The sequence below is a fragment of the Athene cunicularia genome (assembly GCF_003259725.1).
Source record: "Athene cunicularia isolate RWA chromosome 4 unlocalized genomic scaffold, athCun1 chr4_part2, whole genome shotgun sequence".
Taxonomy (NCBI): Eukaryota; Metazoa; Chordata; class Aves; order Strigiformes; family Strigidae; genus Athene; species Athene cunicularia.
In genome coordinates this window covers 1,427,483-1,451,493 of record NW_020799099.1, presented here as the reverse complement: position 1 = coordinate 1,451,493, position 24,011 = coordinate 1,427,483, and the positions used below count along the sequence as shown (strand labels likewise).

General features: G+C 36.7%; 1 protein-coding gene across 2 annotated transcripts; it reads left to right on the top strand.

The window, feature by feature from the left end:
• Positions 1-67: 67 nt before the first annotated feature.
• On the top strand, positions 68-24,011 carry ABHD18 (abhydrolase domain containing 18). Of its 2 annotated transcripts, XM_026847695.1 has the most exons (13): positions 68-2,660; positions 3,510-3,618; positions 6,764-6,848; positions 7,938-8,038; positions 9,791-9,869; positions 9,955-10,039; positions 10,786-10,813; positions 12,572-12,710; positions 14,703-14,792; positions 15,513-15,614; positions 17,772-18,150; positions 20,194-20,356; positions 21,376-24,011. In XM_026847695.1, the coding sequence occupies exons 2-13, from the start codon at positions 3,527-3,529 to the stop codon at positions 21,425-21,427; spliced, it is 1,395 nt and encodes a 464-aa protein (XP_026703496.1). In that variant the 5' UTR covers positions 68-2,660; positions 3,510-3,526; the 3' UTR covers positions 21,428-24,011. The 2 variants fall into 2 exon arrangements, with proteins under 2 accessions (XP_026703496.1, XP_026703498.1); XM_026847697.1 differs by lacking the exons at positions 68-2,660; positions 3,510-3,618; positions 6,764-6,848; ... (2 more) ...; positions 9,955-10,039; positions 10,786-10,813 and adding an exon at positions 11,350-12,168.

Genomic DNA, 24,011 nt, shown 5'->3' with positions numbered 1-24,011 from the left:
CCCCCGCCCCTTCCCGCGGTGGGGTCCCGCTGGGGGCGGCCTGAGGGGGTTTCCGCAGGCGCCGGGGGGGTGGCGGCGGCCACGGCACCGTCTGTAGAGCTCTGCACTTTGGACAGGTAAGCGCTGGGGCGAGGCTCCCCGTCGCGGGTAGCCGAGTGCTGGGCGAGCGGAGGAAGGGCAGGTGGGCAGCGGCAGGGAGCTGCTCGGCCCTCGGTGGAACGCTTCTTCCTTAGGCCGCTTTGTTTATCCGCGGGCTTCTCTGCATCCCACCGCGTGAAAGGGTTGTGGGGCTTGTTTCTGACTTGTCGCCGTGAATTCTTTGATTTTGATTTTTTTTTTCTTTTAAGCAATCTTTCTTCTGTTGGCGGGAAAAGAAAAAAAAAAAAAGCATGGCCCCACGTTAATTGGAAGAGAGATTTTTTTGAAATAAAGAAGTAATAGGACAGGGAAGTTAAGGAGTCAACCGTGTAAAATAGATAGACCTTTTTGGCTTTTTCAGATTGACTTATTGGTGGGAGCTGTCTCTTTTTCCATGTAAAGAAGCAGTAGACTGGGCCTTTTAATAAAGTCTTTATGTACTTTCCAGTGGTGGTGTTCTTGTAACTTAAGCTGCATGCCCTGGATAAAAAGGAATAGCTGACCTTTTATATGTTGGGGTTTGGATGAATCTTTGGGTCTGTTTCTATGAAATAAGTGTACACACCAAAAACTTGTGCAGTATGAGGATTCTGGAAGCACAGAAAAACACTTCATAGAGCAAAAGCCTAGTTATAATTTATCTTTAGGTTTCCTTGTCTTCTTGTCTGGAAAATACTATTTTAAAATATAGGTTGGGGTTTGGGTTTTTTTAGTGGATCACTTCTTAATATGCTTTTGTATGTGCTACAATTTCTATTCACAATTTACAGTTATGTAAAGCTTACTGTGTTAACAATATACTTGTTGAATATTGCTAACACAGGTGCAGTTTCTTGGGCTACACAACTATGCAGGTTGTGTGTATCTCTCAGGTCACTGCTTTCAGCTGACCTGTCTTAGAAAGGGATTGTGATGTGACACATACGTATCAAGTGGTGGAAATCCAGACACATTCTGGAACAAGCTCTGCTGATTCTTTTTTCAAGTTCAAACTCTCACTGTTAAAATACATTCTTCTGCTGTGAAGTTACAAAACTTCAGCCTCCAGCAGTTGGGTTTGCATTTTCTGACAGTAAAAGTATTTGTAACTGTCTTTCCATGTAAACTGATGGGCAGTGACTTGAAGCATGGCCTACCCTTTTGATAAACAAAATGGGAGAATGACCCCTACTTTCTCTCAGTAATATTTCTGAGAATTTCTATGCAACATACTTCATGTACTTGAAATATTTCTTTGTTATAGTGTTTCCTGTACTCTTTCCAGTAGTGGTTTAATCTTGGAATCTGATTAATTGAAATATCCTGAATTACTTTAGAGCCTTTATTCAATCAATGAAATACAATGCAGGATGAGCCAACCCTTTCACCTCAATCAATGTTGCATTTAAATATAATGTACTCGTCTAGAAACTTGTTTTGACATTCCTTTGGTGCAACAGAGAGAGCTCATCATGCCAGCCTTCAAGCTCTCAGCAAAATCAACATCTTCATGTTTTCTCTCTTACTTGGCTTTTATTTTGGAGAGGATTTTTCAAAACAAAAACAACAAAAAAAAAAAGAGGAAAAAAGCCCCAACCCCAAAGAACAACTGAACAAAGCATGCAAGGCTTCTTTGTGAAACATCAAAACATTTATTAAAGTTTTTTTCACAATTACTGGTAAGCGGTATACTGATAGAACTGCAAATCTAGTTTTAGTATATTTTTGACAGCACAGATTTACTTACGTGCATTCACTCTAAACTGTCTTCCTGGCCTTGTAGAGGGGCCTCTCTGCACTGCTGTCCCTGACTCTACCACCCAGTTCTCTTCTAGCATCAGGAAAACACCAAGCTGTCTCCCTGCTCCAAAAAGCAGAGGGTGGACCTTGCAGAGACTGGCAAACATTTCCCATCTGACTGCCCAATGGCACATGGATATCTCAAGAGAGGGCAAGGAAAAAGATTGTGTTGAGGGTGTGATTCTATTAGACCACACAGATACGGATCAGAGTAATAAGATCACAGTCAGCTGGAAGTGTTGAAGTACATTACAATGTCTGTAATTTCTGTTTTGAAAGTAACTTACTTGAGGTGTTAGTGATTTTCTTTTTTCTGTATATTAATTCTAAGTATTGGCTTTTCAGAAATGCAAAGGAATGTATTTATTAATCTGACCACAATTTTAACTTGTTATGTTCAGACAAGTTTATCTGAAGAATGACTGTATCAAAGTGTGGCAGAATAAATGAACTTTGGTTTAAAATGAAAAAAAAACCACATTAATTACATTATTTTGGAGTCTGATGAAGTTATTTAGACCATTTAGTATGGAGGGATCTGGAAATACTATAAAATAGTTGAAGGTAACTTACTAATCAAGTCTTTGATTATTAAATCTGTTGTTTTCTTAGGTGTACACAGGTCCTGGACCTTTTTTTAGTTGAATAACCTGTATCCTGCTGACCAAGAAACCAGATTTTTTTTTCTGGTTTTACTTACTTCCTCATTGGAAAAGGACAGTAGTGGCTCCCTGTTCACTTCAGTAAGTACTGCTTTGAAAATAATACTTAGCTTGTCTAAAATCTTGTTGGCTTTAGCTATATTTGAGGTAGTGTATTTGCTGAAAGGTAAATGATACTGGCAAAGATTTTGATGGTGTGATTTATTTTTTTTTTAATCTTTTTGTTTTTATCCTGAAGGCAGCAGGAGCATCACTTTCAAAACCATAAGAAATGAGCTGTCAAAAACTGTAAAGGAGTGGAAAAAATAAGGGTTAGGGTATATGTTTGAGACACCAGTGAAGACAAGTTTACAAAAATAAGCTTTCTGTGCATCAGTGATGGGAGCTACTCTTTTTTTTTTAATGTAAACTAGTAATTACATAGCTAGAGATCTAGTCTTCTAGTTTAAAACCAAATACTGTTTCAAGCTTTCATTCCAGGATGTGTTTATGAAAGCCCATGTTGGCTGAAAAGTTTTTTGCCATCACAGCTGTATTGACAGGACAGAGATCAATGCTGCTCTTTGTTTTATCAGTTCAAGTAAGATGCAGTTAGGACTTGCTGAAGGTGTAGTTCTGTGACCTTGTGTGCCTCTTTAGTTAACTTGTCATCAATTATGTAATAAATTTCTGGTTATATTGGGCATGTTAAATTCCTACTCCTGAATTCCAGTTTCTTAAAAAAACTAAAGTTTGTATTAACTGCCTTTATTTTGTTTAAAATGGAAGGAATTGACCTGAGTGTCAAGGTTAGATTCCTCGGAATAAACCGGTATGGCTTTTCATTAATATAAATACGAGAATAAGAACCTACTTTGTGTAACAATTAATGAACTTGCCACTGAAGTTAAGCCCTTTAACTGCCTTGTTTTTATCTGTTCTTTTTTCTAGATGTCATTTTGCTGCTAATGGGTGTAAGTAAATTAGATGTCTTGTACAGAAAGCTTCTCCTCACTAAACTTTTCATCAGAGGATGGGGAAAGCCAGAGGATCTGAAAAGGTGACTTGTTGAAAAATAACAACATAAATAGTAGTTTCTATTAAAATTAAAAAACAACCTTTGAAGTACCAACAGTTGTTACTATCCTGTATTTAAAAAAAACCCTGCCCAGATGTGTTATAGTTTCTTTTGTTCGGGAAGTCATGTGTTTCCATAGCAAGGGAGGAAAAGTCTTTCACTTGTGCGTATATGATAACGTATTTCAGGCAGCATCTCTGAAAGTGTTTTCTAAACACCAGACTTGCTGAATTTTTGCAGAGGAATTGTTCAGTTTAATGTTAAAGAGGATCTTGCTAGCTTTCTGTATCTGCTTAATAATAATGAGCTTTAAAAGTATAAGATGTAATGAAAAATTTCTCTTGTAGCCCAAAGTAATTAACTCATTCTTTTCAGATGCTTTGAAAATAAGAAAAAAAATGGAAATACCTCTTAATTTTAAAATATTTGCTGATTTTTTTTATTAGTTGTTCTTAGGAGTAACACCTGGAAGTTGACAACTTGCATTTCTTAAGTTTAAAAATGAAGTGACTGAATATATATATTCTGGATTATGTAATATTTAATTAGGAAATTATAAATCTGCATTTAATAAGCTAATTCTTATGTATTTGAAAAATCAATAAATAAAATTTAAAACAAGATACTGAAGGAAAATTTTGTTCACTCTGGCAGTGGAGTTAGGGGGGGGGGTGTCTTTCATTTTTAAATCCAAGTGAAACATCTCATGTAGCAATGGCACTTGGATTGCTTTGTATGTCTTCAGCTGATTTTTTGAAGTAGCAGACTTTCCTACAGAATGAGAATGCTATATTTTTAAAATGTTTACTTTTGTTGGAATAAGCAAAAAAAAGTGTGCTTTTAATTTTATTGCAGCATTTCTGTTTTCTGGTTGTGTGTATGTATCTGAACATTTTAATGTTATCAAAACCATCTCTTAAAAACTTTTAGGTTATTGGTGAGACATGATGAAGTTTCACTCCCCTCCATCCCCATCTCTCCTCAACACAGTTGTTATCTATATAGGGGAACTTCTGACTAATTCTACTGTCAGCTATTGCAATGGTAGGCAAGGCTTTTCTCTTGTATGAGGTCTATAAGGGTAATCACACTAATGTCAAACAGTAGTAAATAAATAGTAATAATGGTATCAACTATGGCTCTTCCTTTTCCATAGTGGGGAATAAACCTCTCACATGAGATCAAAATGTGTGGGGGAAATGTGAGGCAGGCTTGGTGGTCTGGAAAGTGGAAGAAGAATTTGTTCTAGGTATTTCCCTGAATGGGAAGAAGATTAACTGTTCCCCAGCAGCCTGGCTTCACCTGGATGAAGAACACCTCTTCATGACTTCTCACACTGGCTGGTGGGAGGAGGGAGTATCACTCCCTAGTATGCATGCCCTGTCATGCCAGAAACGGTGTCAGTGTTGTCTTTTTTTTTTTTTTTTTTTAACTGATCACTGTGAAGCTCCATTAGAAGAACTTACTAAATTTCTTACACTTCAAACATTAACTGAGCTTGGCTGATATTACAGACTACCCTGTCTAGATCTAATCTGAAGTTTTATGTGCACACTGTTGAGGTGATGACTGTTTATATCCTAGTGCTTTATCCTCAACTCACTAGCAAGAGTTGAAATTCTCAACATGTGCAAGATTTAGCCTTTAGTATCCTAACTTCAGAGGAAATACATAAATGCAGTGTTTTTTGAGAATTCGGTGTCAAGCAAAACTTTATTTAGCTTACCCTGCTTGCTCACATCTTATACCTTTACTCTTATTTTCTCAGCAGTACTTACGTTCTGTATAAGAAAAGCAAAGGCTATATGGTAGAACTATTTTTGATATGGTGATAAATTGGATTTTCTTTGTCCTTTTGGTTTGGTTTTCTCTGGTGTTGGGGAGGTGAACAGGTCATGCTAGTTACACTGTTCTATCTATACTTTCCACCCAAATGTGCTGGTCTAGTTGTTTAGGTGACATTGTTGTGTGTATTTACAACCATAAGAATGAGCATGTTATTCTTATCATAGACTATTTAAGGTTGATAGGGCCAACTTGAGGGCATCTAGTCCAAATCCCTGTTCAGAACAAAGAGAACTTCTAGCTGATTCAAGTCACTTGGCACCTCATCCATTTGAGTTTTGAAAGTCCCTTGAGGATGGAAATTATTCAGTTTCTCTGGGCAATCTTTTCTGTCACTGTGAAGAAAATCTTTCACTATGTTCCAATAGGATTTTCTTGTTGCAACATGCAACCATTGCCTCTTGTCCTCTCACCGTATACTTCTGAGAAGAGTCTTGTTTCATTTTCTCTGTAAGACTCTACAGCCCATTTAAGTGGCAGAAAACTGCAACTAGATTTGCCCCTTAGCCTTCTGTTCACCAGGCAGTGCAAACCCCCTTCCCTTGACCTGCTGGCTGCCCTCTTGCTAAATGTGGAGGGTATGCTGTTGGTCTTAGCTGCAAGGATGTGCAGCTGACTCTGGAGAAACCCCACCCTTTTTCCTGCAGGGCTGCTACCTAGCTGGGAAGTTCCCAGCCTGTATTGTTGCATGGGGCTGTCCTGTCCTAGGTGCAAGACTTTGCAGTTTTATTGTTGAGCTTTAGCATGTTTGTTGACCTCCAGCGTATCCAGGTCACTCCAAATGGTAGCACTACCTTCCAGCTGTCAACCTCACCCTCCTGTTGGTGTCATTCATGAACTTCCCGAAGTGCTGCTACTAACTTGTTTCCAGCTACACTTCAGATCATTGGCAACTACGCTTTGGTGTTGGCAGTACAGCATGTTTTTCACCTGTTCAGTCTGTATTGCCCCAATGTGGCTACAAGGATGTGTATGTGTAGGAGGTTGCTATGTCTTAATTTGGCACTGAAAAATGACTTCAAGTATTCAACATATCGTGTAAAATACTATTTAAGAGCTGTGCAACTACAAGTAATGTACCTGAGTCTTTTTTTTTTTTTAAACTCAAAAACATTCTTCTCTATCTACCCTATGGTAGCCTGATTAATCTGTAAACACAAAGCTGGATTCGTAAATTTTGTTTTCTTTGTGGCTTACTTAGCTCCTGACATTTAAAAAATATATATCTTCTCTTTTTTTTAGATTAAAAGTTGAATCTTCTCTACTTGTTTCCTTTCAACAGAATATTTGAATTCAGAAAAATTATTGGAAACAGGGAAAAATGCCAGACGCTGGTTTCGAAAGATTACCCAGTGTTCATTGACAAGGTACTTAAAAGCAAGAGATGATGCAGTTTAACAAAATTTATTGTCCTGATGGTATATAAAAGTGAAATCAACTTAGTACTTACAAGGCTGTTTTTATATGATAGAAGAATTGAATCTTGATGTCATGTGAATCTATTTTCCTGATCTCTGACATTATCCTAGCATGACTTGCTGCGAGGGAGTACATGGAGGTGGAGTAGTGAATGCACCTCTGACAATGTTCAGTTAGCTTTTGCTGGTCACCACTTTTCTAACAGATGGCACCAACTGACTTCACTGGTGTTCCCTGTTGCTCTGTATCAAGACAAGCACATTAGAATTTATCTGCGAGGGAAGAGGAAGTGAGGCTGTAGAGGTAAAATAAATCAATGTAATGTGAAATGCTCTTGATTGGGAAAAGGAGGCTCTGTGCTTCCAGGTGAGGTGTGCAGATACAAGTAATCGTTGCCCTGAAGACTTTTCAATCCAGAAGGTGTGAATAGGAGGTCAGAAATGAACAGTAGTTCTAAAGTCAAATAAATGTACTGTAGGTCTGTGATGTGGCAAGCTTAACTATTAACAGTTTGCTGGTTTGATATTTTTATTTTTTTTTAATTGAACTGCAGTGGGTAGAATTAAGAGACAATGGCAAAAATAGGACATGGGGTTGGAAGGGATGGGAAAATGAACGGTCATGTTAGCTACTAGTGGAGAATGGAATGAAACTGAGAAAAATAAAGCAGTGGCTGTATGGATACTGTTTTATGTTTTTCCCACTAATACAATAGTTGGGGGATGGGATGTCAGATCTTAAAGCTCAAAAAATGCTTGAAACTTAGTATGTATTATGGGACAGCATGTTTAAAATGGGACAGCACTAAACTTTATTCCTTGATTCCTTTTATAGGTCATTTAATAAAAGCAAAGTTTGAAACAAATGTTTTGACTCTGATAATATGTGTATCCCTATGTTTGAAATAGACCTTATCTTTGGGGTTTTTAAGTACATTTGTGTCCTGTAACAAATTCTTCTTTGAGAGATTTGCTTGTTAACTGAGCAAGTTAAACACTTATGTGAAACTTACTGCTATCATCCCATTCTCTTTGTAGGTTGAGGAGCAATCTGACTGTAAAATCCTCGAGGGGCATTTCATTTCCCCGTTAGCTCATTATGTCCCAGGTATCCTGCCAGTCGAATCTCTTGTAGCAAGGTAAGGGAAGCCAAGTGGTATTTTCTTTCTGAAACTAGTACTGCAGAGAAAGAAGAATCGTCTACAAGTAATTTTATTGTGAAGCTAATTTATTGTAATACAAATTATCTGTAAAATATTTCAAACTCTTTTTTTGTACTATTGTGTCAAAATAGATTTTGATCTCAGAAGAGAAAATAAATGTTACTCATGTGATTGTTTAATCTATGTGTATGTCCTTTGCGAGGGGAGTGTAGAAATCGTATTGCACAAAGCTATGGAATACCTTGGGTTTTAAAAATTGTTTGTTTTTTTTTTTTCAAATAAGCAGGATGCTGGAAATGAGGGATACTATAGCCAGGACAGTAGTTGTTTGTTTTATATGTAGCAGGAGAAGCTGTTATATGAAAGAAGCATGTTATATTGTATTTGAAGGAACCATTCCAGCCTTCCTTTTACACTGAATATGAAAATACTATATGTGTACTGAAGTAGTAAGTTAATTTAATTGCAGCAAGACAATCTGATGTCTTTCTTACATGGCAAGCTGAAAAAAAAAAAAAGTTCTCACAGAAAGCTGGATGTTCCCTAATGATCAGAAGATACGCAATGGCATTTTTGCTGATTTTATACTAACACTGCTTTACAACAGAGCATAATTTCTGTCTGCTTTTAGTTTAGAGCTAAAGCTTTCATGATGGATTTTTTTTTCCCAAGCTTTGTTTAATAATTTAAAAATTAAACATGAAAGATTGTCAGTTCAAGTTGATACTGGCCTGGTCAGTTTTATCGATGTTACTGGTTGGTGGTTTTATGTGTATTTAAACATGTAACACTAAAGAATATCAGAAGTTTGATAGTCAAAAGATCAGTTCCCTTCCACCTCTCCATTGGTTAGAGAATGAAACTGTCTCTTAACATTCTTGGAATAATTAGTACCATACTGAAAAATGTACTACTGATCGTTTCCTTATCTATATTCTCTTACAGTTTGTAGTCAAGTTATGCTGATTGCTACATTGGACAGTATTGTTACAGTTTTGAAATGCTCTACAGTTTTCCCTTAAGATCGTTCTTCATTGTGTGAATATTTTTTTCTGAAGTGTAACACTGCTGTAGTGCTCCATCTTGTGGGGAAAATACTAATGGTTCAGGAAGGATTTTTTTTTTTCCAGTAGTTAGACTGTAAATTACTTGAGTAGCAGCAGAAGACATTAAGTGATTGATGTTGAGTGTATAGAATAGTTTTCAGCACAGACCCAAAACGTTGCCCCATACCAGCTACTATGAAGAAAATTAACTCTATCCCAGCCAAAACCAGCCAACATGGGTTTTATTTGAATTTTTGATTTTTTTAAAACTTAAAATATATTGCTCATCTTAATCTTCAATTTCAGCGGTTATGCTCTCAGGGAAAAAAACAGCAGTGCTGCCTAGGAGAGCTAGTGATACTTGTTTAGGCTGCTCTTCATCTGAAGTTCCATTTCTCTACTCTGCAATATTTAATTTGTGATGATGAGGTAGTGGTCTTTTTTAGGAACATGATCTTTCAGCTTGGCTCCTTTTCTTGTTTGGCATTTATTCTGTCCCACTTCAGGATTCCTTTCTTTGCTGGATGTGTTTGTGAAAAATGATATTGCTGAATCACAGGCAGTTTGCCTGGATAGGTTACAAAAATACTCTTTTTTTTTTTTTTTTTTAAGATTAATTTTTCTGGTGCAGCTTGTAAATAAATATACTCTTTATGCTAAAATAGGTGTTTGTTTCTCATAGATTTCAGTTCATCATACCCAGAAGATGGAATAGCAAGCATAGACCTGTGTGCATTCATTTAGCAGGCACTGGAGATCATGTGAGTATGTAAAATGTGAAATCGTTTGTCATTGAGAAATTAATCAGATTGTATCTTAATATCTCTTTGTACATCTTTTCTTTAGCACTTCTGGAGGAGACGCACATTAATGGCACGTCCAATGATTAAAGAAGCCTGTATGGCTTCCCTATTGCTAGAAAATCCTTATTATATCCTTTTGCGAAAAGCAAGATACTTATTCTCAACGTTCTCTCCAGAAGGTAGAAGATGTATCACTGGTATAATATCTACCTTGTGGATCAATTTCCAGTGCACTTCTCCGTGGACAGAAGCAAAGAACAAAGTATGACTATTGCACAAAACACAATGTGGAACACAGTTAATGTAACATGCTACTTTTACACCAAGTACCGCTTTTCTGAGGTTTTTTAAAAATGTCTTCTACAGCTTCTTACTGTAGTTATTAGAATAAAAGTTCTGATATGGATCTGTGTACCGATCAAAGTACTGATAGGATTCCTTTAGCCATGACAGAGCGCAACTATGCATTCATTCTGCATCATACTGTGTGACTTCTGAATGCATTAATGACAGAAAAGACTTGCCTCTCCTGTCTTCTCTTCTGAGATGCAACCCTTTGACACCTCAGGTACTTTTGAGAAACTTACTGCTACCATTTAAGATTGATTTAAATAAAAAAAAGTTAAGTTCTGTCCTGTCATCAGTAACTTTTTTCCTACTCATCTACCTGACAGAGGTAAAATCTTACGTTGCGAACTACATCATCAAACTACATCTAACTTGATTTAGTTCCAGTTAAACATTCGAAATTCAAGTCCCAAATTTTAATTAATCTGTGCTATTTATGTATATGATTAATTTTACTTTATTTTTTAATTTTAATTACCAGTTTTTATATATAATTTTTTTACTTTCTTTAACTTGAGTCTTCTACATGGGTGTAGAAAACCTAAGGATCAATTGTAAGTATTACCATTACATCACAGATACTGTCTTTTCAAAATACCACTTCTTTTCTCGAGAAGCTCGAAGTGGTGTAAGCTTTGGTAGCTTATTAAGAAAAAAAAGTCTCAAGCAGGGACCAATTGTAACCTGCTAATGTGAAATTGTCTACCCTTTGCTAGGCTGCGTTGACATTTTTTGTATTAAGAGATCACAGTGATCAGGAAAGTTTGGACCAGATAAACTTGCAGTATAGCGTGAGATGAGTGGGAATGCAAGCAAATACCAGTTTATTTTCCTGATTCACAACTGTGCGTGTACAAATGCTGCAATTGTATTTCAGTCAACTATGAATAATCTTTGTTCAGATAGTGTGCTTGCCTGTTATAATTGCTAAGATTCTGTTTTTCCAAGATATTTTAAGGGGACCACAGACATGTAAATAAATTTGGTGTTGCTTGTTTGTTAGTGGAAACAGTGGATTACATTTACCAACTAAGGTGATTCCTATCAAAAAACAATTTTACAGCAAAATGTTTAAACATATATATTGATTATTGCATTTAGAAGTGTAAGATTATAAGAAAGTGACAGGAGAAAGTGTGTGCTGGAATACATCCAGTGGTGGCTTTTTTTCCAGTTACTGAGGATTTGATGCAGAAGAATAAATTAAATATTTTGGCAAGGATATTTCTAACTCTGTTCTCAGTTGTCTGGCTTGACAGCTTAATAATGCACAATGTAGAGAAGGATTCTTTGAAAGGAGAGTGCTCAGTCTAATAACCCCAACCAGTAACCGTCCCCCTTCAATACAAGGTTACAAAGCAGCAGCAGTGGTTTTAGTTAATACGCTAGTAACAGTGTTTAATAAATATAGCAGCTGGAGAGGGCTGAGGAATCTCATAACAGAGCTGTAGGAAAGAATTACATTAGCCTATAAATACTGGTCTGCAGCAGCTATGTTCATTCCTCCTGCGGCTTGCACGGTAAGCATTGTCCTTGCACTTTAGAGTATCTCAAATGAGATTGTGTGCTGGCAGAAGAGGCCCGGAGCCTTCTGTAGCCTGGCTGTGTGAGACTGAAAATACAGAGCCCCCCTCCCCACGTTAGAGGTGTATTAATTGCTCTGTAAAATACACTTTTTTTTTGGTCACTTTTTAGAGTCCCTCTGATGGTTCAGTTGAATGGCTTTCTACTTTTTTCTTTGTTTCTTCTGTGTTTTAATGCTTTGCAGTACTACATGAATTTCTCAGTACCGTGACAAACTTCCCACTTCACAATTTCAGTCTTACAGTGACACTGATGAGTGCTTCCAAAGCTGACATACTGATTGCTCTTCAAATGTTGTGTGCAATTTTTCAGTGATGTAAAACAGGTAAATAAGAAAAAAAAAAAAAGGACTTTTTCTGCAAGTGAGATAGTGTATGTCTAGGACTGTATCACTTTGATTCTATTTCTAAAAGATACTTTATAACAGAAGATGTCTACCAATGAGATTCTAATGTTGGTAATATCTGTTTCTAGAAGACCAGACTGTCAGTGACATAACATTAGAAGCTTAGCAGGTGCCTTATTCCTAGTTCTCATTTAGATGAAAAAGTACAGGTGCCAGAGAATCTGGACTTGCTTTTTCTCCTGTTGAATCATCAGGAGTTCAGCTCCAAAATTCTCTGGGACTGTGATCAGGCTTTGTATAAAAGTATATATAGAATTATGAGAACTGTCCAAATCTAATCCTAGAAAATAAATCCTATATTTTCCTTTTTTGGGGAGAAAAGACGGTCATGTTTAAAAAATGTCTCGGACCTGTTTGTGATGGGAGGAGCTCTTGTACTAGAATCGGCAGCTCTTTTGCACTGGCTAGAGAGAGAAGGCTATGGACCGCTAGGGATGACTGGAATATCCATGGGAGGACATGTAAGCTTTTATATTTCCTGTTCAGTAATTTTTGTTTTAACTTCTCATTTGATCATTTAGCATATGGAAATAATTTGGTTTATAGTGTTCCTCTCAGAAGTACTTTAAAATAAACATTTAGAGTCATGAGAAACAAATTATTTGCAATTCTCATGTTCTGTGGTGCTAAATTAGTATAATCCTCAATAAGTGTTGACAAATCACAGAGCCCTTTGTCAGCTGTCTCCTGACAGGCTTCATAAAAATATAAGCTTCTCACATAATTATCTTTTTTTCCACAAGGGGTGGAGAAATGTTTTCTGAAAGAATGTCTGTACTGATCAATTGCTAGTTATATCTCTTTTTCTCCGTTCTTCTTGCTTAAACTTTTGTGTTTGAATGCACTGTATGAAATGCCTGCTTTTTGTAGGCATGTTGTAATTGAAGTGACTTTTGTTGTCAGTTCTGTTATCAATTCATCTGTTTTTTCCCCAATCATTGGTATTGATTAGAGAAGATTTCAGTGGTGAGGTGGATAACATTTTGTGTATGATGTGGTGCATATTCAAACTAATACAACAGTGTATTAGTAAGATGCTTGAAAGACTAATACACAGTTAAAATATTACTGTTTGTGTCTACAGATAATCATTGGTCTGTGAGACACACGTATGAAGCTTATTAAAACAATATACCTTTGTTTTGCTGATTCTTGTTTGTTTGTTGTTAGTAGCTAAGTAAATAATGTTGGTAATGGTAGTGTCTACTGAAAGGAAAATAATTTTCCCCCAAAGCACAATTTTATGACTCTGTAAATGTAAAAAATGTCATAAATGTACAAAGTGCCTTTGATTCACATAATCGTCACCGATGAAACGAGTTCTGTGTTAAACATGCCTTCCCTGTCTTATTTGGAAGTTGGATTGGAATTCTCAAACTGGTATATGCACCACTAACTCTGCAGGACACTTCAATGCTGTGCAGATGCTATGGGAATAATTGAGCACTGTATCCTATACCAGGGGTCATACACAGTGGGGGTATAGAAGGAGGCAGTATCTGGGAGAGTGAGTTTGGAAACTACTTTGAAAATTTTCTTAGTCCAGGAAGATACATTTTCAGCTAGTCCTGACTTACTTATAGGTCTTCTGATAGAATTTAAAACCGGGGAAATAAATCATATTTACTGTTGATCATCTGTAGAATGTGTTCTACAACAGAAGGTAGGTAGCAATAATTCAGTTCTACTGATAGGGAGAGCTGGAGCTAAGAAGAAAAGTCAGACTTTCTGGCTACCAGCACATAGATATGTGGTGTTCTTGTAACTTTTTATTAATAAGAAATAATTGGAATAGAATTATAGTTCAGTTGTATCCATCCACAGACATGGGGTATTTTTTAAAGGGGTTTACAGTATTTTCAGTTTAGAGCAATAAAATAAAACTTGTCAGGAGCATACCATATAGGGAACTTGTGTACATTGAGCTTCTTTGCTCTGTTTTTTTCTGGGATGAACAGAATATTCACAAAATTGTGTTCTGAGAACTGATGAAAAAGTGATAATTTAAACTTTAAAGGACAGGAAAAGAGTCGACATGCTGAATTACTTTTCCTCCACATTTTGTTTCCAGCATGCAAATTTTAAATGTATAGAATTTTAATAGTCCTTGTAGATTGCTTTCATTTTGCCTTGAAATAAGCCTGCAGGAGCTTGATGGAAAGGCTTTACAGATGTTTTTCATGGTTCTAAACAAGTAAAAGCTCAGAATAAGTATTCCATTGGGAATTCTTATTAAAAAAAACCCAAAACATTCAGCCTTGAAATTAGTCCTATCCAGAGCAATGTTTATTGTTAGGGAAATAATGAAGAGTAGTCTGTATCTTCTATATAGGTGAAAGTATATCCAACTGTCACAGTCCTTCATTGTCACAAATACATTGAAGGTGAGAGAGTTATTTTTACCATATTGTGAATTCCATATTAAAGTGTGTAATAAGTGCCTTTGATTCTAGATGGCTTCACTGGCAGTGACAAACTGGCCTAAACCATTGCCATTGATTCCGTGTCTTTCCTGGTCAACAGCTTCTGCAGTCTTCACTACGGTAATTAACATCTATTTTTGGTAATATATATAGTAGAATGTAATCAGATTTGCAAGCTAAAACGTTTAGGTTGGCCACATTCACCTTTTCAGTTAGGGCATTTCATCACCCTTCGGCCTCTATTAGTGACTAGTGACAAACTCCCCCTTCCTGCTCACAATAGACAACCAATGATAAGGAGGGTCGCTTTGAGCTACTGCAGTGGGACTTGTACCACATTAGGGGCTGGTCTCTGGTCTGTGGGACAATGAGTCCTGGTCTGAATGTGGGAGAGTGAGGGAGCAAGCTGTGAAAACATGTATTCCTCTGCACAAAGCCTGACTTAAGTAGTCATATAATAATGCTGCTACTGCCATGTTTTCACTACTGCTGCCGAGGTAGGTGAATGAATAGACCGGCTTTGACACCCATTGTTGGTTTAGCCCAGTCTAGGTGTGTGTAAGCCCTAAGTGGACTGGGTTTTGCTTCTTTTTTTGTTCCTTTTATTTTTTCTTTTTTTTAGCTTGTTTTTTAAAAGGTGGTGGGTTTCCATGTCCTATGTTACAATAAGCGCTTATGCTTTGATTCCAGTAATTCTAAGGGTTATCTGGAAACTTGAGCAGAATTCTACTGGAAAAATCAAGTTACAGAGAGGAACAGATACATTTTCTGTGTATCATTATTTTAGAGTGATCTCAGGGTTTTACTTGTGTACTGGACACTTGTGTTTATAATCTTCAGGGTGTGTTGAGCAAAGCAGTGAACTGGAGAGAGCTAGAGAAACAGTATTTTACACAAACTGTTTATGAAGAAGAAATCATTCAAATGCTTGAATACTGTGGTGTAAGTATAGTTTATTTTCCCTATTTGTTAATGTTTATATGTGCAATAACAAATAATGTAACTTCTTTTTACTTCCAGTAGAAGTAGCCAGTTGTTACCTAAAACATGCTTGCCTCTTGTTTCCTTATGGTTTTGATAAATTTAATCTTTGAAGGAAATCCTTCCGAAAAACAGAAGCTAATATTTTGATTGTATAATGTAAGTATAGCCCATGATACAAGTTTTTTCCATGACCACACTTAGTGTAATCTGCAACATAAAATTAATTCAGTCAAAACACTGAAACTGTAAATAATATTTCCCAGTAGCTGGCTTTATAGTCTGGAAAGCCAATAGCCAGGCATGCAAATATAAAAACATGATTTATTGCCCTTTGAAGTAACTGCTTTCAAATATTCCATGCTGTCGAATATTATTAATGGGTAGCAATGTTAAGTTATTGTCTAGTTTGTTTAAAGTGCTAGGTCTCTGTGTGTGATGCAAGCCCTTCCTGAGCTTTACACTTTATTCCACAGGAGGTTGGAGTAAACATGAGGTAGAACTTTTGTAATTACTTTCTTGTTCCTTATGAAATATAATTTATTGTCTGCATTTTTTTTTTTTGCTTTTTCCTGACTCTTTTTGACCATGGTTAAAAGAGTCTTCCCAAGGGGAATTTTGTTGCCTTGCCACTCATCTAGACTGGAGTGATAACTTTTTGAGAATTGCTCCTATGTTGCAACACTGTCTTTAGCCAATTTTGATAAAAAACCTTTTTCCTAAGATTCTTTGCTTTGTGACAGTCCTTTTTCAAAGAGGAGAAGAGGGGCTGTGGTGGAGGTAGTTACTTAGGCGCTTGCCATTTTGAAGTAAAATAAACTCCAGGAAGACTGATGGAGCAGACAGAAGTCTTCAAGGCTCAGTGCTGGGTCCTGCACCTGGGTCACAACCACCCCATGTGACACTACAGTCTTGGGGAAGAGTGGATGGAAAGCTGCCCAGCAGAAAAGGATCTGGGGCTGTTGATCAACATCTGGCTGAACAGGAGCCAGCAGTGTGCCCAGGTGGCCAAGAGGCCAAGAGCATCCTGGCTTGTATCAGCAATAGGGTGGCCAGCAGGGACAGGGAAGGGATCTGACCCCTGTACTGGGCACTGGTGAGGCCACCCCTCGATTCCTGTGTTCAGTTTTGGGCCCCTTGCTACAAAAAGGACATTGAATGACTCGAGCGTGTCCAGAGAAGGGCAACGAAGCTGGTGCAGGGTCTGGAGCACAGGTCGTACGGGGAGCGGCTGAGGGAACTGGGGGGGTTTAGTCTGGAGAAGAGGAGACTGAGGGGAGACCTCATGGCCACCTACAATACAACTACCTGAAAGCAGGTTGTAGTGAGGTGGTTTTGGTCTCTCTTCCCAAGTCACAAGCGATAGGACAAGAGAAACAGCCCAGGCTGCCCAGGGAAGTGGTACCATCCCTGAAGGTATTTAAAAGACATGTAGATGTGGCACTTAGACATGGTTCAGTGGTGGACTTGGCAGCCAGGTTAAGGGTTGGACTTGGTAATCTTTTGGGTCTTTTCCAACCTAAATGACTCCATGATTCTAACATGAAAAGAAAAAACAATGCAAGATTTCCAGCTTGTGTCTTCCCAATATTATAGACAGTAGATTTTTCAGTCCTAAACCTAACATTAGATCTGGGCACCTCTGTTTATTACTATTGCCTATCTTTCATGTTGTGAAAAAGTGCTGTAAGTGTTAATTTTTTAATACTTTGCCAAAAAGATATTACTGCTCTTTTGAGAGTGGGGGAAAAAAATCTGAAAAATGCATAGCTTTTATGAGTTATTTGCCCAGAAATTTAAGCTTAAATTACTGCAATTATAAATTCAGTTTAATACAGAATTAAAAACAGACAAATGTTTGTATCATAAGCTACCACATATAAGTACTTTCTACATTTTTTTAAGCTGACAGAAATGTAGAATTAAATTATCAAGAGGTTATGATGGTCAGGATTTAATTAATTGAGTGATATGAAGGCTGAAAATAAGTACCGTGAGCAGTGCTGTTTATAGCTTTTTTTCTTTCTTTTTTTTCATATTGAGTTGATCTTAAAAATAAGATTAACCAACTGGTTTAAAAGAGAAACTCTTAATAAATGACCTGTTGTCTTTGTTTAGACGGATTCTTTCAAAATGGGACAAGACTTTGTTAAAAACTTCCCTGACAGTGTGGACAGTCTGGAGGATGTGGACGTGACTTCCAGAATGTTTGACCTTGATTCCTCAAACAAGACTGTATCTACAGAAGCTGTTCATAGCTTTACCACAAATAAAAGTACTTTAAGTGCCTCATCAGAAAGACTCTTAATACAAGATGCTCCTAAAATGCAGTGCATAAATCAAACATTTTCAACCAGTAGCAACAGCAATAAAAACTTAACCAGCCAACAAGGACAGAGGATAAATAAAAGAAGAAAGAGTGACACTTTACAGAGAGAATCCTTAAGGTTCATGAAAGGAGTAATGGATGAATGTACCCATGTAGCTAACTTCTCAGGTATGGATATATTTGTTTTAATGTGCAGTTTGGAAAACTAAATAAAATATCATGGAAGGAAAGGTATTTCTTTCATTCTCCATTGTGTAAACCTGCTGGCACCTTGGCTAAAATATGAAAATATCTTGAGTATTATTCAGTAGCATCGATTTATCACTCCGTTGCCTCATTGTTTTTCTTGTTCTTCTTAATGGGCAAACAATGATAAAGTGAATTAAAAATTTGCCTTTTAGTTTCCTTGCTCATTTTTCCCTGCTTTGCTGTGGCTACTTTCAGATACGAGTTAGTATCAATTTGTATTATTCAAAAGAAAAAGCATCTGTGTGATGTTGGTACTATCTAGATCTAATTAATCTGCTAATGAGGTTTTCAGGCAGATTCAAGTAAATCTCATAAAGCAGAAATCTGACTTCACATAAAGAGTGGCCTACATAGCTGAGAACCAAATGCTACTTTTAGACAAGTGTGATCAGTGAAAATGCACAGAGGTCCTTCTGGGATGATGTGGTCTGGTGAGTATAGTGTTTCCCAAGACAGGCATAGGTAGCATGCAGAGGGAGCTGTAGCCCAGCAAACCTTAACTCTGATGAACCTGGGTTTTGTGGCAGCTAGGACAAATCCCTTTCAGTGGCCCACTTGCAGGCAGCGCAGTAAGTGATTTCTTCTTAAAGCTGATTGAAAGGGTTTTGCTGGAAGTGAGGGCTTGGAATTGCTTTTGTGGTCGTCCATTCAGAAAAATGGTTCAACTGTGTGTGTACCCACTGAGGATTCTCAGCATGTACTAGAACATACTTCAATTTCAGACAGGTTTCTGACAAGAGTTGTCTTTGAATGTCAAAACATTCTTGATCCTGAGACCCTGTGCCACCTCATTTTTTAATTCTGTCATTCAGTACTCCACTGGTAAATGTCAAAAAAGCCCAAATATCCAGATTTATACACTAGCATAGATTTCTTGACTTGGACAGTGTCCCAGATCACTGCTAGCTGGGGTTGTTCTGTGACAAATACCAGTGAAGTGCTTTCCTGAAAGCTTTAAAAGTTATTTCAGTATACAGGAAAAAAAAACCCTGTAAGCTTTATTCTAAGTACAGACATTCTGGTATATCTAGACACTTATCCAGGTATCACTTAGCTAAAGCATTGACCTGTCTTGAAACTTAAAGAGGATCTGTGATCCTAATGCACTTGTCAAAGTGATGTATCAATTGTCTCACAGGTCTCCATGGTCTGGCAAACATTGCATCCCCTGCTAGGGTATCCTTGGAGCATGTCTAGAGACGAATGTCAGAAAATCTGCCTAACATTCAGATTCCATGGAAGGTTGAATGGAAGACCCGAACCTATCTTAGCATTACATACCCTCTATACATGATCTAGTATATATGAAAGGAGAGGCTTTAAATTATTTGTCACACCCCACTGTCAAATATCTTGGCTGGTCACTCTTTACCGTAGCACATATATTCTTTGTGGAGGAGAGCTGTTCTGTGTTTAGCATAATTTTGATGTTATTCCTGTGAGTCAGTAATCTGATTGGTGCAATTCTGGTTATGAGTAATAAATATATATGTAACAATATGCTGGGATTTTTATGTGGTAATTAAAACATATAGGAAGCAGCATAGAAAGTAAACACTGCACTTTGACCTTTCATATGAAAAGTTGCCTTTTCTCCTCTCCTTGAGGGGAAAAAAATTTATGAAGCTTCTGTGCTATCGAATTTCAGATGTCTCCTAGTTCTTCTCACTGAAAAAAAAGAGATCTCGGAAAACTTACCTGAATGCTGTAGAGTTTTGTTGAGAAGAGGAAAGACAATTCTCCTATCATTCCTTAAAGACTTGTGAACTTTCTGCCTTAAGGGAGGGAAGGGGATGGCCACACTACTGTAATGTCAAAACCCAAATATATTCTGCTGGAGACTTTAGAAAATACAACTTTATTAAAGCTTGGAATAATTTTAATTGTGTTAGAACTAGAGAGCAGCTGACATGTTTCTATTTCTTACCATAGATTAATTAAATTTTGATTGTTTTTCTTTAGTTCCCGTTGACCCAAGTTTAATCATAGTTGTACAAGCTAAGGAAGATGCATATATTCCTCGAACTGGGGTGCGCAGTCTTCAAGAAATCTGGCCTGGATGTGAAATCAGATATCTGGATGGAGGTCATGTCAGTGCCTACCTTTTCAAACAAGGACTCTTTAGGTAAGGTAAAGAAGAAAGTTTAAAAATAGTTGAGAACCATGATTTTGAGACCCATATTTTTTTTTCTAAAAGCAAGTCTATAATTACTCTAAAGCCACAAAAACCAAATACTGCCTTGAAGAACAAGTTATCGGATCTGAAATAATTTAAAGAGAATGTCAGCATTTCCATTTTATGAGGTGCAGTATAACTCCCCTTGTTCAGTAAGCCAATGGCAAGAGAATGTTCCTTCTCACTCTTGTTTTCTTATAAAAGCTTTTAGTTAAGTCTGTTCACTGGATGCTAGAAAATCATTTTTAAGCAGTGACTGCTTATGTTGTGCTGTGCAGTGGTAGTGTTTTTGCAAATGTCTTCTGAGAACTAAAATAACCTCACAACTGAAGATGAGAATTAAAATATAAGCTTGACTGCAGATGCGTAGTACTTGCATGAATTCTTGCCTTAGCAGTACTAGGAATTGACTTTCTGAAGACAGTTATATAAATCAGTTATATAAATGCAGTGCCTTAGTTTTGAAAAGTTAAATGTTTGTGCTGTTAAATTTAAAATATAAGGGATTAGTAAGAGTGTACATCCCATTTAGGAAGTCTAAGCAACAACAAAAAAGGAATAGCAATATACCCGGTCAAGGTACGCTAACCACTAGCTTAATGCTATTTAAAGCTTCAGCCTTATTTTATGACAGTTGCGCAAAAATTATAAATTATGCATGTTTCTTTGACCCATTTCCTGACATGTTTGTGTAGAAAACTCCTAATTCATTAACATTTGCACTAATTCATTAACATTTGTATAAGTTGATAAACAGTCCCACTCCTTCCTGAAACATAAATATATTACTGGATTGAAGTGAGAGATCCAGAAATAAGCGAAGGAGAAAAGACCATCTAATACCACGTTTTTATTGAATGCTGTTTTGAAATTCTGATGATAGCTTTGTAAATATATGGAAATATACCACTTCTATATCTGTCCTTTCCCAAATTTTACAAATTATCTTCTTTTTTCCCTTGTTTTAGACAAGCGATTTATGATGCATTTGACCGCTTTCTTCAGAAATATGCAGTTTAAAAATCTCCATAATGTGTTCAAACTGATCTCATTCGTACTTCCACTTACTGGAACTCATATTTGGAAAACGAGGCTCATGCAACGTTGAGTAGATGGTCACTGACTTTGACTGTTCTAGGTAACGATTATCAAAAATGGTGAAGTACCAGCATTACTTTAATTTCAACCAAATGCCATTCTGACACACTTGCTTCAGTTTTACCTGTGAAAAAGCAATGGCAGCATTTGTTAGCACGTGAATAGTTCATGTACTTCATGTTTAATCACATTGTGTATTCTTTTAATTCTGAATAAATTCTGAATTGTGTATCAGCTGAAAACAAACTAAGTATTGAAAGAATGTAAAATTTGCTGTAGAGTGAAGATGCTCTCTTGCGTTTACTGTATTTCTAGTTTGTTCCGGGTACCTTGGTTTCCTCTTGCCTCTGTATCCCCTTGCTATTCCTATTGTGTTGTACTGTGGCTTGCCAGTACTTGGCCTCTTGTGTTTGTCACTAATTTTCTCTAGTATGACTTGAAAATGAGCTATAATAGAAGGGGCAGCATCAAATCTTGTAAAAAGAAACTTTCAATATTCAGTGAAGAGTGAGAGACACTTCATTCAATGCGTCCATGAGATTTTTCTGCTACTGAATTAAAAAGTGCTGTTCCAGAGGAATCATGTAGCAACTCATTGATCAGTTGCACAAAACTGGAATAAGTGAAAATGGAGTGTCTAGTAATTAACTGTTACATGCATTCAGTTGGGTAACATAAACTTTTTCTTCTAGATTTTTTTTTTAGAATGCCAGAGTAAGTAAGAATGTAATAATTTTTCTGTAGAAGCAGTGCCACAAAGAGTCTGATTTTAAGCAGTTAAATCAGCAGCAGATTATATGGTGCTATAAAGACCTGTTGGAGATATTTCAACAGAGGTCCTTTTTAAAGTGCACTCAGTGCTGATATAGAAAATACAGTTTAAATATATAATAATAAAAATGTATGTGAAACTAAGGTTTATCAAAATAATTAAGTTACCTCCTTACGGTTTTTTTAATGGGTAGAAAAATAAAAATTTAGGATTATGAATGCATTAAAGAGAATCCAGAGTCTGTCGTTTCCTCTTTTGGGATCAAAAATGACAGCAAACTATGGTAGGATAAGAGGTTTTCATGCATCAGCTGTGTACGGTATCTGTCCACATCTTATTTCGTATTAATCTCCTGTAACATTTTTTTAAAACTAGTCAGCAGAGGAGTGGAAAACCCAGAACATTTCAGTATTAATTTTAGTACAGTAATGACCAGAGTTACACAGAAACAAACAGAAAAATCCAGCCATTTCTCAGGATATGTAACTTCTCACCTTTCAAATCAAGTACTTCATTGATCTCCATGGTTAGCATAATGGTTTTTAATAGGCAAAGTATGAAGCAAACAAAACTCTAGTCTATATAGATATATTCTCTTGAAATTTAGTCTGTCAGACGGGAGTGGTAACTGCTGAAATCATGGTTCACTTGCAAATCAGATAAGTTTAGGTAAAACTGAAATGCAACTATTTTTAATAAGCCAAATTATTTAACATACAAATTTACTGAAAATGCAAAAGAAGTTGTATTTTGTTGGAAGTTAAATTGTTTGTTTCAAGTGGTTTTTCATCTCTTCTTTAGACAGTGTTGGTTTTCTGTATATTGGGAGCAAGTATGAAGTGACTAGTGCATTTAAATGTAGTAAAACACTGAATGGTGGAAGGTTTGAAATGAAATATAAGTAAATCTACAAATTTAAAATTGGAGGCCTGGATGCTCTACCAAAAGATTTATGGGGTTTGCGTTTTACAAGCTCATTCATCAACTAAAAGTGTTTTACAAGACTGCATTGTCTGCTGCTCATCAACTTTTTTTGATCTCACATTTTAAATGTGTTTCTGTGCTTTATGTCCTGTTTCTGTTGCAGCTATGAGAAAGGGAGATAACTGGTGGCAAGGAAAAGGGCTTGAATAAATGGAAAAGACAGATTTTATAAGGCTGGGAGTAAGCACAAAAAATCAATTTCTCTATGCTACAAAGTATAACATGCCAAAGTAAATATTTTCAAAGCGCACAATACTAGGAATTACACAACTGATGGGAACTTGACATCCTGAGGTTAGTGTTCTGATGGTATTACTAACAAGGTTTAACTTGCCAAAGGGGCATACTATTCACAGAAGCAGATTTATGCTAATGTAACTCCTGTTTGTGAGAGTGTCTTTTGGGATAAGTAGTGAAAGACTGGTCTCTGACAAGAATGAGAAATCACACTTTGCTATGTAATGAAAGTGACATTGCCAAATATGAAAGCCCAGTAAGAAGCATTTAAGAAATTTCTCAGGTTAGAATAACAAAAAGGAAAAATGAGCTATGTGGTCTGTTCTGCCAGTTATCAGACACAGGCAAGTATTAGCTGGTCTGTGAAGGGGGGAATCTTGCTGTGTAAATGTTTTTAACCTTTTCAAAACTGACTTTTTAAACCGGATTTTAAGGTTAAATCATAAGAAAGCATTATTAGCAATCCATTTTGATGTTAAATGAGAATGTGATTTTAATCCAGCAATTGCATGA